Consider the following 16,189-nt stretch of genomic DNA (forward strand, 5'->3'; position numbering starts at 1 on the left):
AACTCAAGGGGAGCCCTGCCGTCCAAGCCCATCCCTCTGTCGAGCCCTGGCCAGGCGGCACGCCAGTCCAGCTGAGTGGCTGCCCTTCCCTGTTCAGCACCTGTCTCACCTCTGTGTCCGGGGCGTCTCACAGGGCGCGGCGCAAAGCAAGGCTCCCCCTGGGAAAGACTGAAGACTGGCCTTTTAACACATCTGGGCTTCTCCCGCCTGCTGAAAGGCTTCACTCCCAGGCCCTGTCCCGCTTTAGGCCCCCAACCCCGTGCACAGCCTTCCCCCCTTCGCCTGTCCAGCCTTGTGGGGTAAGAGTTCTCCCCACTCGCCGGGTGAGGGGCCAGGTACCGTGGGCTCATATCTGCATCCTCAGGCCCCCAGCTCTGCTGCCCCACTGCCGACGCCCTGAGGATCCCCTAATACCAGGCCCCGGTGATCTCTGGTCTTGGGGAACAGAGAGGCGAGGCTGTTCTTTGAGGCACTCAGAGAGAGGGCTGGGGGAGTGGCCCAGGCTGAGCGCCATCCCAGGCAAGGAGCCCCTTCTGCAGCGCCCCGTAGCTTCTGCTTGGAAATGCCCAGAGACGAAGCTCTCAGCCTGTATTGTACACTTCAGTCTCCAACCCCCACATTAGCCCAAAGGACTGGCTACACTGTCCCCTTTCCTGTATGTGTCATGCGTTACAGTGTACGTCTGCTGACCTCCAAACAACACAGCCAAGGTGGACACGGCAGGAACAGCCCACTTGTGCTGTGTAAGGTGCGCTGGGGGCAGGTGCAGGAGCCTGCCCAGGGCCCCCGCGAGGGTGGCTTTGAGGACAAGGTAATGCTGGTTGCTCATTCTGCTCGCCCCTTCACCGCCCAGCATAGAACCTGGCACGGGGTTCGCTCTCAGCATTACTACGTGAGCCCGAAGGTGCTGGCTACCCAGAGTGAGGCTGTGGTTTGGAGGAGAAGGACCGCTGCGGAGTCTGCAGGTCACATCGCAGCACACTAGTGTCCTGGCCCAGAACAGCAGCAGTAAGAACCAGGCCAGAACCCAATGTTAAGGAAGCAGCAAGGCCAGGCCCGGAGGCCCAGGCAGGGTTGGGGGAGGGCGCCTCCTGGGGTGCGTCCTTGGGGCAGATAGAGGTAGCATTAGTGGAGACAGAGAGCACTGGGAAAGGAGCCATGTGGGAGGGAGCTGGACAGTCGATTGCGTGCTTGGCTGTGCGGGCCTGGGGCTGGGGCTGGCCAGAGACAGAGATTGGAGGCTGTCAGGTGGGTTGGAGTTAGACCCAGCAGGCCCCACCATTTCTGCCGCTTCCAGCCACACTGCTTTGGGCAGATTCCCAGTGCCGTGCGCCATTTCCTCGCCTGGGAGGTGGAGGGTGCAGGAGCCGTCTCACAGAGCCTGTGTGAGGGTGGGGAACGTGAGGCTCGGAAAGCTGGGTTGGGCCTAGGCAGGTGATGCTGGTGGGATGGGGTGGTCAGCATCCAAGAAGAACCTAAAGGGCCCTTCTGGGGACCCAGGGCCCCTTGTACCAGCATTGTCTGGGGTAACACATGAGACCGAAAGTGTGCACAGTACAGGGGAGAGACCTGCGCTGAGGGCACAGAGAATGGGTGACCATCCAGTCTTGACTCTACCCCCCTCTCGGCCTCCATCTGCCCAGTGGGCAGGTGGGGCCAGGAGGTCTCCCAGACCCCCCTGCTCTGGAGGCCCAAGGTTCTGAGTCCTGCTGGGGCCTCAGAGACAGGAAGGGGAGAGCCCGCAAGACCCTTGAAGCCTGCTTGGCCAGGACTGTTTCTCAGGGGCACAGCCTCCAGTGGCCACGCCACATCCCACCTCCACCACCACGGAGCAGCCCAGCAGTCACCCCATCGTCACCAAGTAAGGCCGCCCAGCTGTGCCCCAGCCTGGCTCCCGGCACCTGCCGCTGTCCCCCCAAGCCTTAATTACCTGCACCTGGAAAACAGGCAGGTTCTCTGCCCTCCTCTCCAGAGAAGGGTCTCCTGCAGGGAAGGCTGAGCAGGCACGCGGGGTACCCTGGCTCAGGACTTGAGGGCAGGAGGTGGGATTTCGCTCTCTGGTTGTAACATCAGGAGAGGAAACACACATTTGTTGAGCGCCTTCTCCGGGCTGGGCCCCCGGCCAGGCGCCGTTAGGCGTGGGCCCCCCACCTCAGCCCTGGGAGGGAAGGCTTGCCGCCCTCACCTGCCAGGTGCAGGTGCTGAGGTCATGCCCTGAGGGATGGCCTACCTATGTCACTCAGTGAGTGGCAGACCCAGAGTCACACCCTGGCCTCCCCACCTCCACTGTCCTGGTAGACGGTCGGGTAGGGAGATGAGAGGACCTGAGCAGGTGTGTGCGGTCAGAGCTCGGCCTGTGCTAACGTCGAGGCCAGCCTGCGTGGGCACTGGGAGGGCGGTGGCCTTCTTTCTGCATCTGGGACTTGGGCGGCTCCTCCTGGAGGTGGTCTTTGAGCTGGGCCTTGAACCATGAGCAGGCAGGAGGCCTCCAAGCTACTGGGCAGCACACTCCTAGGCAGGGAAGCAGAGCTGCCCCCACCCTGCTGGAGGGCTAGCGTGTGTGGAGACACCCCGAAATGCTGGGGAGAGGCAGAGGCAGGGAGACGTGCCTTTGGGAAGTAGTGACGGCTTGTCAGATCGTGCGTGGTGCAGATGTCAGCCTCAAGACGAAGGGCCAGTGGCCCCTGCAGCAGGCAGCGCCTGTGTTCAGGATGCTCAGGACAACACCCTCCGTGGCTGCCCACAGAGTCACAGAGGCGCACACACACACACACGCACAGAGGGGAAGCCGGGCTTCCTCCTCTCCCAGCTCCACCCACCCCTCACAAGTTGAAGTTCAAAGGAAAGGCATTAGCAGCAGGGACTCCTCGCACCGAGGGATATGTGTTCATTTAGTCACCACTCCTGCGTTCTTCCCCAGTCTCCTCCCAAAGAGAACCGAAGGCAGCTTACAGGAATGCAGACACCACAGGACAGACAGACAGAAAAAACCAGTTTGGGGAGACTTCAGGGAAAAGGCCACTGGGCCAGGCTCCCAGCGGAAGCCACGGTAGGCAAGCTGGGGGTTTCAGAGTATAAGACATGGGGGCCCTTGGCTCTTCACTTCCCAGCAGCAGAGAGGAGAGGGAAGCCCACTCAGCACAGCTCCCACAAGATCAAAGCACTCCAGATGCTCAGGAAGAGACTCAGGTTGAAAGGCTCAGAGGCCCGGGAACTAGGCTCCTCCACGCGCCCGGGTGACCCCGGCCGTGCCAGCCCCTTCTGTGGGCCTGGGAACGATCACTCTCACCATGCGATGGGCTCAGTGACCTCAGCTGTGCCCCCGCCTCTCCAGCCCCTTTGAATCTGCAAAAGAAAAAAAGCACTAGACTAGCTTCAAGTGGACAAAAAACAGACGCCTCTGGCTTATCGTTCAGTGAGAACAGATGTTGGGCTGAGAGTCTCATCAAGGTGATGGATGGTGTGTGAGCTCTGGGGACCTCTCCTTGCCCCTCACGGCCAGGGCCACAAGCCGTTCCATGTTGACATGAGTTTGGGAGCCCCAGTAACCACCCATCTGGGTTTGAAGTCTAAGGTCAGGCAAGGCAAGCGTTGAGAATCTGTCCCAGATAAACACCAGCCAGGCTGATCTCAGCACTGGCCCCCGTAGTAGCATTGCCCCTGTTGGCGGTAATCTGCACAGGCCCAGTGCCCTGCGGTTTGCAGTTTTCCCATCCATCGTCATCACAGTGGAAAGGTGTCATTCTCCCATCTTACAGATGGGGAGCCTGAGGTTCAGAGAGGCCCCACAGCTAGAGTGGATCAGAGCCGGAACTTGAACCCAGGTCTCCTGTCTCAGGAGATCCCCTTGTGGGTGGGGAAAGGCGATGGCTTCTGTCCGAGGAGACTGAGAATCTCTGTCTCTTTCCCTTCTCAGAAACGTGTGCAGTAAATAACGGAGGCTGTGACCGGACATGCAAGGACACAGCCACTGGCGTGCGCTGCAGCTGCCCGGTTGGATTCACGCTGCAGCCGGATGGGAAGACGTGCAAAGGTCAGTACTCACTGCCTCCCTGGCCTGGCCTGTGTCTGCACAAGCCAAGTCAGGGCTGCGCGGTTGGGCTGGGGTGCGACCACATGTGGCTGTGGGGGTGTGGATGGTCAGGTGTCACCTGCTTTTCTGCTGGAGAAGCCGAGAAGAGGGAGAGTCAACACCAGTGCTCCCCGACAGTGCTCAGGGGAACCCTGCTTCCACTGAATAGCAATAGGTTTAAGCGGGGTTCTGATATCAAAGAATGTGGCTGCACCCCAGGTTAAACAAACAAGGTGTTTCTCTACTTTGGGCTTCCTGGGCCAGCCGTGGCCTCCCGGGGGCGGGATGGGGCTGTTTCCCCGCGCTCACCTCAGCTGTAGTCTGTCTGGCACAGCTGGGTGGCAGCATGGCACAGGGCTCCAACTAGGACAGGACTGTCTTCTTGTCAGCATTGGAAAAATGAGGACACTGTGTATCCTCGCCCCTGGAGGAGGGACGTTGTTGGGGGATCTCAACTGAAGGACTAAGGGTGCAAAAGGACCTCAGTTTGCAATTAGAAGATAGGGGTTGGGAGTGTCAGGAATGGGCTGGCCTGGAAGTGAGAGAAGGTCGAGCTTTCTCTGCCCGCCCGCTGTCCCTCCTCACCCCACATTTCCTGAGGGCCTCCGGGGTGCTCAGCAGTGTCGGGGATCCCTCAGGAAACAGGAAGCAAGGGGGCTGGAAAGCCAGAGTTGGCAGAGCCCTAGGACTGAAGGGGCCAGCCCTGCAGCATGGGGGACCAGCCCAGACAAAGACCTGGGGTGTTACAGACCCCCTGAGCTGCGGGCCTCGGGCAGGGACTCAGCCCCTGAGAAGGGTGAGGTGTACCCCTCCGCACTGCCCATGCCCCAGGCCAGCCCGGGAATTCCTGCTAGGCTGGCCACCCTCTTCCTACCATCCCGCCAGGAAGTGGGGAGGGCTTGCAGCCAGCATGGAAGGGGAGGGGTGCTTGAACTCCCAGAGCCGAGTGGGTGAAAATATTGACAGCGGAGGCTTAGAGCGATTTTAAATAGTCTGAGATGGGCTTTTTTAAGCCTGCAAAAATAGACAACGTGTGACTTCTCCTTCCCAGACACTTTGCTGGGAAGAACCTAGTGATTATTGACAGAAATAACAGTTTTTCTGCCTATTTATTTGAAAATAAAGCCCTTCTGTAACCCTGGCTTGGCCCACTTAGAGCGAGGTGTGTTCCTGGTGGGCGAGTGGGCGGGCAGGGGCTATCTGCGGCCTTGCCCCATGGGCTTCATGCCAGGAGGACTGGCCAGGCGTCCACTGCAGACCCAGCCGTCCTCCCAGCCCAGCAATGTCACAGCAGACCCGGCCAGTTGCCCCTGCAACCAGGACAGAAGAGGGTAGAATCGGGCCAGTCCGCCCTCTGCCCAGGGCACAGCGCTGACCCAGGACGAGGAGGGCAGGGTATGGCTTCATTTCTGATGTGAGACCAGGAGCTCAGCACTGGGAGCCGACCTGTCTGGGCCAGAAAGGGACCTTGGCCGTCACATGGCCCAAGAGGATCACCTAAGGGTGCTGTGGCTACTGCCCCCCGCCCATGCATTGGTGGCCTGAGCTTCCATCCTTACCCCACTGCGAGTCTGGGTAGGGGGAGGTGGCAAGGGGAGCTGTCCACACAGCCCAGGCCCACCAGTCTGAGCCCCCACCATCTTTCCACCATGTGGCTCCTCTTGGAACACCTGGGCCCTTTAACCAGAGCTGCCTCTTTGCCTTTAGCCAAACCTCCTCACTCCCACTGTCCTGGAATCAGGAATCCTCTCGGTCACTCATGTACCACATGGGTTTTCTGGGCTTCTCCCGTGTGCAGGTGCTAGGGAGACAGAAACGATTGAAACAGAAATTCCTTGTCCTTGGGGATCTTCTATTGAATAAAGAAGACGCATTTTAATTTTTCAGAATCACCAAGATAAGCGTGTACGACAGAGTGCTTGGTGCCGGCCGCTGCCAGCTGGTACCGGAGAGCGAGGCCAGGCCTGGGCGGGGGTGGGGGGGTCTGCAAGGACGCAGCAAGAAGCTCCGATCCAGGCAGCATTTCCAGCAGCACACGACTGCCGTGCAGGGGCGTGGGGTTTCAGGTCCCAAAGCAGCCAGTGTGGCTAGATCTGGGGGCGATTCAGGGAGGGCGGGCCAGGGCAGGGGTTGGCCCTTCATCCCACAAGCATCAGTGAGGCCCCAGACGCCACTGGGCAGGGGCGGCACAGGCCAGGTTTTCATTCTGAGCCAGTCCCTCTCACTGTTTGCACGGGGGTTTCTCGCAGGGTCCGGCTCGAGGCGAGAGTGGCTGGGGCCATGGGGTGGCAGTGGCAGAGAAGTGCAGTCTGGATATTGTCACAGACGTTAGAACTTAAGGATCGTGGGACTAGTCTAGAACTACATAATACAGACATCTTTATGTCTTCAAATCAGGGGACCCTGGAAACCAAGCGACCTCCAGACCCAGGGTTTGGCGTCCTAGAGCCTTGGGCTGACAGCCCAGGTTTCCTGGGGCCTGTCTGGGGAGGTGCAGGGCAGGTGCGGGACTCAGCGGGGGCAGGCCAACTGGGGGTCCCAGCAAACCTGAGGCCCTGTGCGAGCCCGTCACACCCTTACTAGAGCTGGGGAGGTGGTGCTTGCCACACTCTGACCCCCAGGCAGCCGGCTACATCAGCCTGGTCCGCAAGCGAACATGCCTCCCACCTCCTGTCCAGTTGCTATGACAGCCCCTGAGCTGCCCAGATGGGGAAGGGGATGGGATTAGGGGGTTCCAGAAGGACTGAGGCTCTCTTGAGGGGGTAAGCCCCATCTGCACATTTAATCTTAATGAATGATGCTGGAAAGGTGCCTGTTAGCAGCCCAGTTTGCAGATGGGGAACCTGAGGCACAGAGAGGTGCCTTTCCTTGCCCAGGATCACAGAGTGAGCTGGGGCAGAGTGGCAAAGAGCCTCTGTTCTCCTTCCAGCCAGAGGCTTTTAGCTTGAACCTCACCCATCTTCCCGTAGTCCCCAGGGGAGAGGGTGATGGACGTGCCCAAGCCTCTGCCCTGGACAAGCCCTCACTGGACTTGTCTGCTTCCTCTGGAGGTTGCAGGGTGGGCGTGCTGTCCTGGAGAAGGCCCCTCTTCAGAGGCAGCTGGAGCTGGGCTCAAATCTGGCTCCTCCTCGGAGCTGTGACCTCCTCTGTAAAGGGGGAGATCTGACCCCCTACTTGTCTGGACTATCACATGGGACTTTTGCCAGAAAGTGCTTGGCCTGGCTGCCAGCAGGAGGTGGTGTCCTGTAGGGGCAGTGACCACTAGGGGTCCTAATACTTACTCTGGACGTGGGCTCCTCCTTAGGCAGCTCTGCTCCTGAAATACGGGCTTTGGAGCATGTGCAGAGTTTGAAGTGCTGAGAAGCCTGTCTTTAGCAGTCACTTCAGTATGTACACACAGAGCACTGACTGTGTTCAGAGAGGTCAAGACCCCCAGCCGATGAGCAGCAGAGCCAGACTCAGAGCCAGGTCTGGTGAACCACACACACCCCGGCTGCCTTTCTTCAGGGGGCCACCTCAGGTTCCCCTCCCTTCCCATCTTCCTGGTGCCAATATCATCAGAATATGCAAACAGAATGGGTCTTTGGGGCGAAGGTGCCTCTGGGAGGCCAGCCAAGGGCAAGGTGATGACAGGCCCGCCCACTGGGGGTCCTCTGTTCCCCAGAGCCCAGTCCTGCCCAGGCCTCTGCAGGAAAGCAGCTCTGGGGCCTGCCCCCGCCCAACTCCCTGTGCCTGTTCCCCTCCCAAAGACCCCGAGGTTGGCCCCGCTGCAGGCCTCAGCCTTGCTCTCTTTAAAGCTCCCTATTCTCCCCATGTTTTGTGAGTTTTATTTTGTGTTGGGGAGCCTTCTGTGGGAATGCCGCCTTAGGACTTTTCAGCAGGTTCAAGTCAAGGGAGCAGCATGGGGAGAGGCTGGGCCCGAGACGGGAGCCCTTGGAATAGGTCCTGGTCTCCTCTGTGGGGCAGTGAAATGGGGACAGGCTGACCTTGCTCACGAGGGGTGTCCGGCCTCGCGCTCAGGCCAGGCTCAGCGGGTGCTGGGGTCTGAGTCAGCAGCTCTGCTACGGTGCAGCCAGTGGCCAACACAGCAGAAGCCCTTCCCTCTTCCATCACCTCTTTTTGTCCCCTCCAAATCAGGGTGACACCACCCTGAAAGTCATCTACTTCTGTCTCCAACTGCTGGGTTGGGGCTGAGGGCGTGGAGTGTGACCAGCACTGGGGTCCCAGGGGTCGGGGTCCAAGAGGAACTCTGGAGGAAGAAGAGGCACCTCGGGGACAAGGTCTCTGACAACTCAGTCCACCAGGTTGACCAGCAGCCTGGGGAGCAGAACCCAGATGAGCAGGGCCAGGGGGAGGGAGGGAGCTCACCTGGGTCAGGGGGAAGTTTTTGAGGCATCAGCCAGCAGGCCCAGCTGTGAGGGAGGAGGCTCCCGTCACTCCAGGTGTGCAAGCAGAGGCCGACTGGCAGGGACGCTCAGGTGACCTTCAGGGCACATACCCAACCCGTGAAACGCTGAGTGAAGAGACAGCGCAGACCCTCGGGCAGGCCCGGGAGGGGAGCAGGAAGAACCAAGCCGGGAGGTCGGGCAGCCCGGGGACACCCGCCTCCCGGCACAGCGCCTCAGCCAGTCGCCACCTTCCACGGCTCAGTCTCCCTGTCAGTGAAACAGGAGCAATGAACCTGCTTCTCAGAAGCGTGGTTGGGCGCTGAGAAAGCGCCAGTGCCGTGGGGGTGTTATTTCATTGGCTCCTCCCGCTGTTCTTCAAGTAGGGGCGCTTCTGAGTCTCATGTTATGACAGGGGACCCGGGCTGCAGGGCCCGGGAGCTTGCCCAGAGTCACCGCTGCCCTGCGGGGAAGCAGCCTGCCTGTCCCAGGCCTCACTGCCCCCTGGGCTGCCTCCCGGAACAAAAGGGCTCGGGGTGTCATCAACCCTGTCGTCTTGTGGGGTACAGTAGACATCAGCTCCTCAACCTTCTATACACAAATGCTGGGCGCGCCGAGTCCCAGGGGGTGGCGTGGCCCATCCTCTGCACCCCCACGGCTGGGGGCCCAGCCCACCCCTGCGCTCAGCTGGGGCACCCACCGCAGCCCTGGGCCCTGGGCGGCAGGCGAGTCAGGGAGGGGGAGTCCCGGCCGGTGGTCCTGCAGTGCCCCCACCCTCGCCCCCACCGCCGAGCCCACCCTCCTCATCTCCCCCGCCCGCTTGGCCCCCACAGACATCAACGAGTGCCTGGTCAACAACGGGGGCTGCGACCACTTCTGCCGCAACACCGTGGGCAGCTTCGAGTGCGGCTGCCGGAAGGGCTACAAGCTGCTGACGGATGAGCGGACGTGCCAAGGTGAGCTGCCAGCCGGCCCGGGCAGCCCTGGTCCTCGTGGGGTCCTTCCCCCTCGGGGGCTCATACAGCCCGCTAGGGGAGGAGGTGAGCCCGGGGTGGGGGCCGCCCACCTGCTGGGCTGGGCCTGAGAGGGTGGGTGTAGTTTTTCTGTCCCTAGCATGTGCTCTTGCCCTCCCTGTCTTCCCTGTCCTTTGCGACTCTAGAGGCCCCCAGAAGCCACCCAGTCCACCCTGTCCCCATTATCGATGGGAACCTGAGGCCCAGGGAGGGATCAGCCGAGTCCCAGGTGGCACAGGGAGTCCTGCCTGGCTCCCCTGGTGGCTTCGGAGGCAGGATGCTGCCACCTGGTGGAAGGTGTGCACATGGCGGGTGCTCGCCAGCAGTCCTTCCTCAGGGTCTCTGGGCACCTGCCAGGAGCAGGGGTAATGGGAGGAGAAATTTGGGCAGAAGCCGAGAATTACAGCCCAGGGCAAGTTCAGCAGAGAGAGTCCAGAGGATGGGCAGCAGAGAGGGTGGTCAGGAAAGGCTCTCTAGAGGAAGGGACATTGGTGAAATGCTTGAAGGATGAATAGGCATCTTCCAGGAGGAGCCAAGGAAGTGACCCATCCAGGAAGTGGCACGGTTGGGCTGAAGGGGCTTGAGGGACCACAAGGAACCCTTTGGGGCTGAATGAGGCCCCTGAGAAGGAGACAGCTTTGGGGAAATGTGCAGAGGGAGGGGCCAGGATGACCTGGGCGGTGAGGGAGTGGCCCTGTTCCATTATGGCTACCCTGTTGTCATCCAGTCGTTTCATCTCCACGTGGCTGCATCTGGCCATGGGCCTTGCAGCTTCTGCCTCTTAGTGCCCCTCAGAGGCTGGCCTGGGGCAGCACAAGGCCCTGAGTGGCCAGGGATGTGCTCCCCCAAGGGCTCCAAAAATGATGAGAGCAGAGGCTGGCAAGGCAGGGCCAGCCTGTCCTGGGGCTCATCACGTGACCCAAGCCAGTCGGTTCCCCTCCCTGGGCTCAGCCTCTTCATTCCTGGTCGGGCACCTGGCCCGGTCTTCCTCTCGGGCCTCCTGGGAGTGTAGCATCTGTGCAGGCCCCGATCGGGGCTCCTCTGCACTTTGACTTTGTTTCTCTGTCTGCCATACCGCATTCTGTGGGCAGTGAGGGAGGCCCTGGACTTTGCATTCCCTGCTGCCTTGAGAGAGGCGGGCAGCTGCCGAGGAAGGGGCAATGGCAGGACTGCTCTGGACTCTGACTGATTTCTCCACCCTCTCCAGACTCATCTCTCTGAGGCCTGGGGCTCTGGCCATGCCCCCTAACCCTGGCTTCAGCACAGCCCCTGGGTCCCCAGTTCCGACAGGGAGGGGTCTAAGCTTCCCTGCTTGGCACTCAAGGCCCTTGGGATGCAGACCCCAGGCACCTCCCCTGCCCCCCTGAGCTCCACACGATCCCCGAGGAGCCGGTGCTGCCACCTCCCAGTCTTTGCCTGGAGTGCCCCTCCCCGACTCTCCTTCCTTCACTCCAGTCTGGCCCTATCCTTCAGGGTCTAGCCCAGGTGCCACAAGCGCCATGAGATCTTTCCAGACCAGCCTCCCCACCAGAGGAATCACATCCTCCTTTGAGCACACGCAGTGTGATTCCTTCCTTGTGCTGTGTTACTACAAACACGCATATGTCACGAGTACATCTGTAGTCACGTGAACAAAAGTATTCAAAGAATGAACTCCAACTGCAGTGCTCATGGGGAGGCAGGTCAATGTCTGCTTTGCCCTCAGGACCCCCATCAACTATCCCACAGGAGCCATTGTCCTCAGAACTTATGGCCAGGACAGACTTGTCCCCTGTGAACATGTGGTCCATTTCCTCCTTTCCAGTAACAAGTGCTCTGTGACCTTTCCTCTTTCCCTTTTTACCCTGGCTGCCAGGGTGGTCAGAATCAAATTTCATGTACTGTCAAGGCTGCTTTGTTATTCCTTGTGGGTAGCATATTGCCCCCTAACCCCCTTTCTGTCTGTGCTGTTTTCCTTACTCTCTCAAGAGACATCTTGGGGTGATGGGAAAACACACTTCGGTCGGCATCCAAGGTCTATTTTCATATCCCAGTTCGGCGGCGGCCTCAGGCAAGCCCATCAGTTTCCTGCAGGTGTGGATGAAATACCCACCCTAACCACACTAGAGTGTGAGCGTCACAATGGCAGAGACTCACAGTCATCCCTTCTCCTCACAATATTTCTCCCCTGCCCACCTCCAGAAAAGATGTGAGGTGGCTTCCAACCCAGAAACATGTGGTTAATGGAGACTAAATGGGAAGTCAGGCAATGACCGGAAGTCTGGCATTTACTGTGGGTCAGCTGTGCACTGAGCCTTCGGCCCCGGGACTGTCTGCACCCAGATGTCTTTTGAGTGACTGAGTAGTGACAGGCCATGCCATCCACCACACCCTGAAACCTCTCCCAAACTTTGTCTCCCTGTGGCCACCAGACATCGACGAGTGCTCCTTCGAGCGGACCTGCGACCACGTCTGCATCAACTCCCCGGGCAGCTTCCAGTGCCTGTGCCACCGCGGCTACACGCTCTATGGGACGACCCACTGCGGAGGTCTGCAGCTCGCCCGCCAGGGCCACGTCCCCCCAGAGGCACGCGCCGGCCACACGGCCACCTGCACTGTACCCCACACCCCGCCCCTGACCTTGACTCTGACGGGCCTGGGAGGGACTGGTGGGGGGAGGGGCTCAGCCAAGGGCCAGGCAGGAGGATGGGGGAAGGGGCAGCAAGTATCCCCTGGGTGCCAGGCGTCAGCAAGCCTGTGGGCACAGGCCTGTAAACAGCAGTTGCTGGGGAACCCCAGTCTGGCAGGGAGGACGGCTACACAGAGAATCCCTTAACCAGTTCATTCCAGTGGGAGGGGGTGACAACAGAGAAGGGCGGAGTGTGGGGAAGATGGGGGGATCCTAAAGGAGGACAGTTTGGGTCAAGATGAGGGGAAGCGTGCCAGAGGGTTCAGCGTGTGCAGAGGCACTGAGGCAGAGGGAGCACAGAGGGACCGAGATGCAGCCCGTGGGGCTACAGCCCCATGAAGGAAGGGGCGCATGGTGACAGAAGGGACACAGGGCTCTGTGAGCCCCCAGGGGACTTGTGGTTTTATTCCCAGCACAATGAGAAACCATCCGAGGGTTTAAGCAGGGGTGTGACGTAGTCAAGTTCATGTAACGAGATCCCTCCGGCTGCCACGTTTAGGAGAGTGGAATCCAGGCCCCAGTGAGGACACGGCTCCAGACAGGGGAGTGAGAGCTGCTGGCTCTGGCAGAGGAGGAGGGATGTGGGAGAGGGAAGGTCTAGGTGTATGTAGGAGCCACGGGTGATGGGACATGGAGGTGTACAGGCCTGGGTGTGAAAGTGGAGAAGTCAAGAAAGGCCCCACGGTCTCCGGTCCCTCCCTTTCCTGGACCTGGGGTGGTAGCCACACCTCCTCAGCTGGGCAGCCGTGAAGGTCGGCCAGGCTCAGGCCTGGCAGTGCTGGGGGATGGGGGAGCTCCTGGGGGGAGCTGCAGATTCTTCTGGAGGGACTCCCAGAAACATGGGCACCAGCTCATCAGCTGCCCTGCGCCTGCTGCTTCCCTCAGGGGGATGTTTGACCCGAAGGAAGGCAGGGCCCTAAGGGTGACTTCCTGCGCCCTGGGAGAGGAAACAGGCTGGGAAGGGCCTGCCCGGGGTCCTGCAGTGAGATAAGGCCTCATGACCCGGGCCTGTGCTGGGCATTCCGTGCCCCACAAGACCTGACTGGAACTTTATTTTGTACCACTTCTCGGCCCTCCCGCAAGTCCGAGCACAGCGGCCCAGGTTCAGCAAACCGCCGAGGTTCCGGGGGAGGGGTGTGTGCTGGTGTCTGTGGGAGCCCTGTGTGTGCGCGAGCTCGTGTACGGCCGCGTGTCTGCAGCCGGTGACAGTACCGGGCTGGGGTCAGGGTCAGGGGATGCAGGGCCCTCCCATCCTGGGTGGGCCCCGCCTGCCAGCCCCGCCCAGCCACCCTCCTGCCCTCACTCCTACCTGTGCTCCCAGATGTGGACGAGTGCAGCATGAACAACGGGAGCTGTGACCAGGGCTGTGTCAACACCAAGGGCAGCTACACGTGTGTCTGCCCCCCCGGGAGGCGCCTCCACTGGAACCAGAAGGACTGTGTGGGTGAGTGCCCGGGGCGAGCTGACGCCGGGGTCCCATTGCTGGGACCCCTCGAAGACCCCCGAGAAGGGCGTGGGCCCTAGCCCCCCCTCGCCACCTGCTGCCTGGATGGGAGGGGCTGTGACTTCTCCAGGTGGGGCAAAAAGACCCCTGGGCCTTCCTTCGGGCTCGGGGCTACTGGACCCTCTGCTGCTAGAATATGGCTGGTGGGAATGGGGGCTTACAGAAGAAGAGGGGGTACAGTGGGAGAGCACACTGGTGTCAGCCAGAGCGTGGAGGTGGAGATCTGAGGTCAGTGTGTGCAGCCAGAGCTGTGGCGCAGGGGGAGCTGACAGCTCAGAGGGAGTGGAGTGTGGAGGCCTCAGCCCCCAGCTCTCCTTGTCCTACCAAGAAGGCTGGTAGGAGAGGCGGAGTGGTTACAAGGCACTACAGCCTGGACTGAGGAGTAGCTGGGTCTCTGCACACCTGCCTCCCGCCCAGGCCGCCGGCCCCACGGTGTCTGGCGAGGCAGGCCTCCTGGAGTGCGCAGGGCTCGTGCGCCCTCTGCTGGTGGCTCTGGGTACTGGGGCACCTCTAGGCTGAGTGCTGGACAGTCCCCCACATTCACTGATTCCATAAACACGTACTGACTACCCGCTATGTGCTGGGCCTGTACCGGGTGCTGGGGCTGTGTCCCCGAAGCAGTTCTCAAGTCCTTGCCCCGCCGTGCTCTAACCTCCCCAGGGCTGCCAGAGTAAGACTGTTAAATTTAAGTCAGAGTCTGTCCTCTTGGCTCAGCGCCCTCCAGTGACTCCTCTTCATGCAGAAGCAAAGCCAGAGTCCCTAGAATGGCCCAAAGGCTGCGGCACCCAGGCCTGACTGCCCTCCACCCTCCCCCTCACCACCCCCTGCCAGCCTCCCTGACCTTGCAGCTGTGGCGCCCCCACCTCAACACAGCCGTGCTTGGGCTCCTCTGTTGGCCTGGAGGGCGCCTCCCTCTTCGCAGGGGTCTGCTCCGGGGGCCCTCCTGACCACACACCCAGAGCAGCAGCCGGCCCCCCTCTGCACCCCGACCCGCCACTCGGCCCTCGCGCTCTTTTCCTCCCGTTGCACTTGGCGCCACCACACCTGTGCACTTCACAGAGCCCTGCTGGGCGTTGTCTGTCTGCCCTCACTGAACACACACTCCGCACACTTGAGCAGGTGTTTTCAGCCTGTCTTGTTTGCTGCTGAATCCCCAGAGCCCAGCAAGCGTAGATACTCAGTAAATGTTTGTTGAATGAAGAATGAAAGTATCGAAGAACGGATACCGTAACTTAATACCCAAAATCAAAAGGCTGAATGTGCTGCTTACTTGAGATTTGCTGTGCTGCTCAGGCAAAGTCTCATTGAGCAAAGCAAAGCCCTGTTCTTGTCTGGAGTTTTGGGGAAGAGCGGGTTGGGGCCGTGTTGGGTAGAGGCAGGGTTGGTGATGTCAGCCTCAGGAGCGTGCCTTGGCAGGGTTCTGAGGGAGAACGGGCTGGCGCTCCCTTAGAAGCCTGATCGCTGAGTGAGCCGGCCACCAGGTGGCTGACTTTCCAGGCCTGGGACTGGCACCCGCTGGTTGGCTTTCCGAGATGTGTCCTCTGATTATTAGGGTCGTGTGAGGTCGAGTATTTACTTGTGACTGGAGCTGTGAGATACAGGCTTTTATCTAGACACATGGGGACGTGGGTTTGGTTTTTTTTTTTTTTTTTTTTTTTTTGAATTCTCAGTCCCCCTTTTGGTTGTCCCTCCTCAGTCAGAGCTACAGGAGGGGCCACAGGACTTGTCCAGATCTTCACCACGGCCGTCAAACCAGCCTCCATGAAGAGCCATTGGTGGAGGTCTGCTGGTCAGGGCACTGTCAGTCAGGGTGAATTTATCTCATTTTTGTCCCTAAGCCATTTGCTGGGTCTGTGACTGCACAAAAGCAACAGATATTCTGGACAGCAGGCGTGGGATGATGAGACAGACAAGTATGGCTGAAGGTATTAGAAGGTACTAGAAGGCCCGCTAGAACCATGATTGAAGAGTCCCCAGGGCTGAGCCAGAAAACCGGTCCTATCGACTCCTCAAGCCCGCCCTCGGTGTTCAGGCTGCTTTCTTGTGGAGCCTCGGTGTAGATCGTCCCAACTCACCTCCGCCATGAATCCAGGTTCACAATGACATGCCGGCAGTGGCACAGACTCCCATGATTGACCAAAAGAAAATCCGAGGCCGTATCCATGTTTTCCATGACTCCTTGCACTAGGAAGTCAGACTGCTTCATCAGGCCCCTAAGCCGTGCCCTCGGCAGCATTATCTGTGTATCCCCGGAAATGATGACCACCGGGGCGGTCCAGTTCCTGTGGATGGGGCTGGTAGCCTCTGCCATCTGCTTCACCATTTGTCCCTTGGAATGTGTTCTATCTCCAGATGCTTTGCAAGGAGGCATTTGCTCACTGGGGGTACTGGGGAGTCATTCACTTGGAACGGTCTTACAGCCCCACGGAACAGTTAGCTGAGGTTATCACTAGTAAGGCCTCCATCTAGGTGAGTTACTACTTGTTTGGATAAATCAGAATTAAGTGGATGTGACAGGGAAACATGGCCAAAAGAATAAAGAACGAA

At 60.0% G+C, this 16,189-nt stretch overlaps 1 protein-coding gene across 2 annotated transcripts in view; it reads left to right on the plus strand.

Annotated features, from left to right (window-relative positions):
• SCUBE1 (signal peptide, CUB domain and EGF like domain containing 1) overlaps positions 1–16,189 on the plus strand; it is a 123,141-nt gene that overhangs the window by 86,408 nt on the left and 20,544 nt on the right. For both annotated transcript variants that reach the window (XM_064491388.1, XM_064491389.1), the window contains 4 exons: positions 3,917–4,033; positions 9,291–9,413; positions 11,882–11,998; positions 13,460–13,582. In XM_064491388.1, coding sequence (XP_064347458.1) covers positions 3,917–4,033; positions 9,291–9,413; positions 11,882–11,998; positions 13,460–13,582 — 480 coding nt within the window. The remainder of the gene's footprint in view (positions 1–3,916; positions 4,034–9,290; positions 9,414–11,881; positions 11,999–13,459; positions 13,583–16,189) is intronic.

This window comes from Camelus dromedarius, chromosome 11 (assembly GCF_036321535.1).
Source record: "Camelus dromedarius isolate mCamDro1 chromosome 11, mCamDro1.pat, whole genome shotgun sequence".
NCBI lineage: Eukaryota > Metazoa > Chordata > Mammalia > Artiodactyla > Camelidae > Camelus > Camelus dromedarius.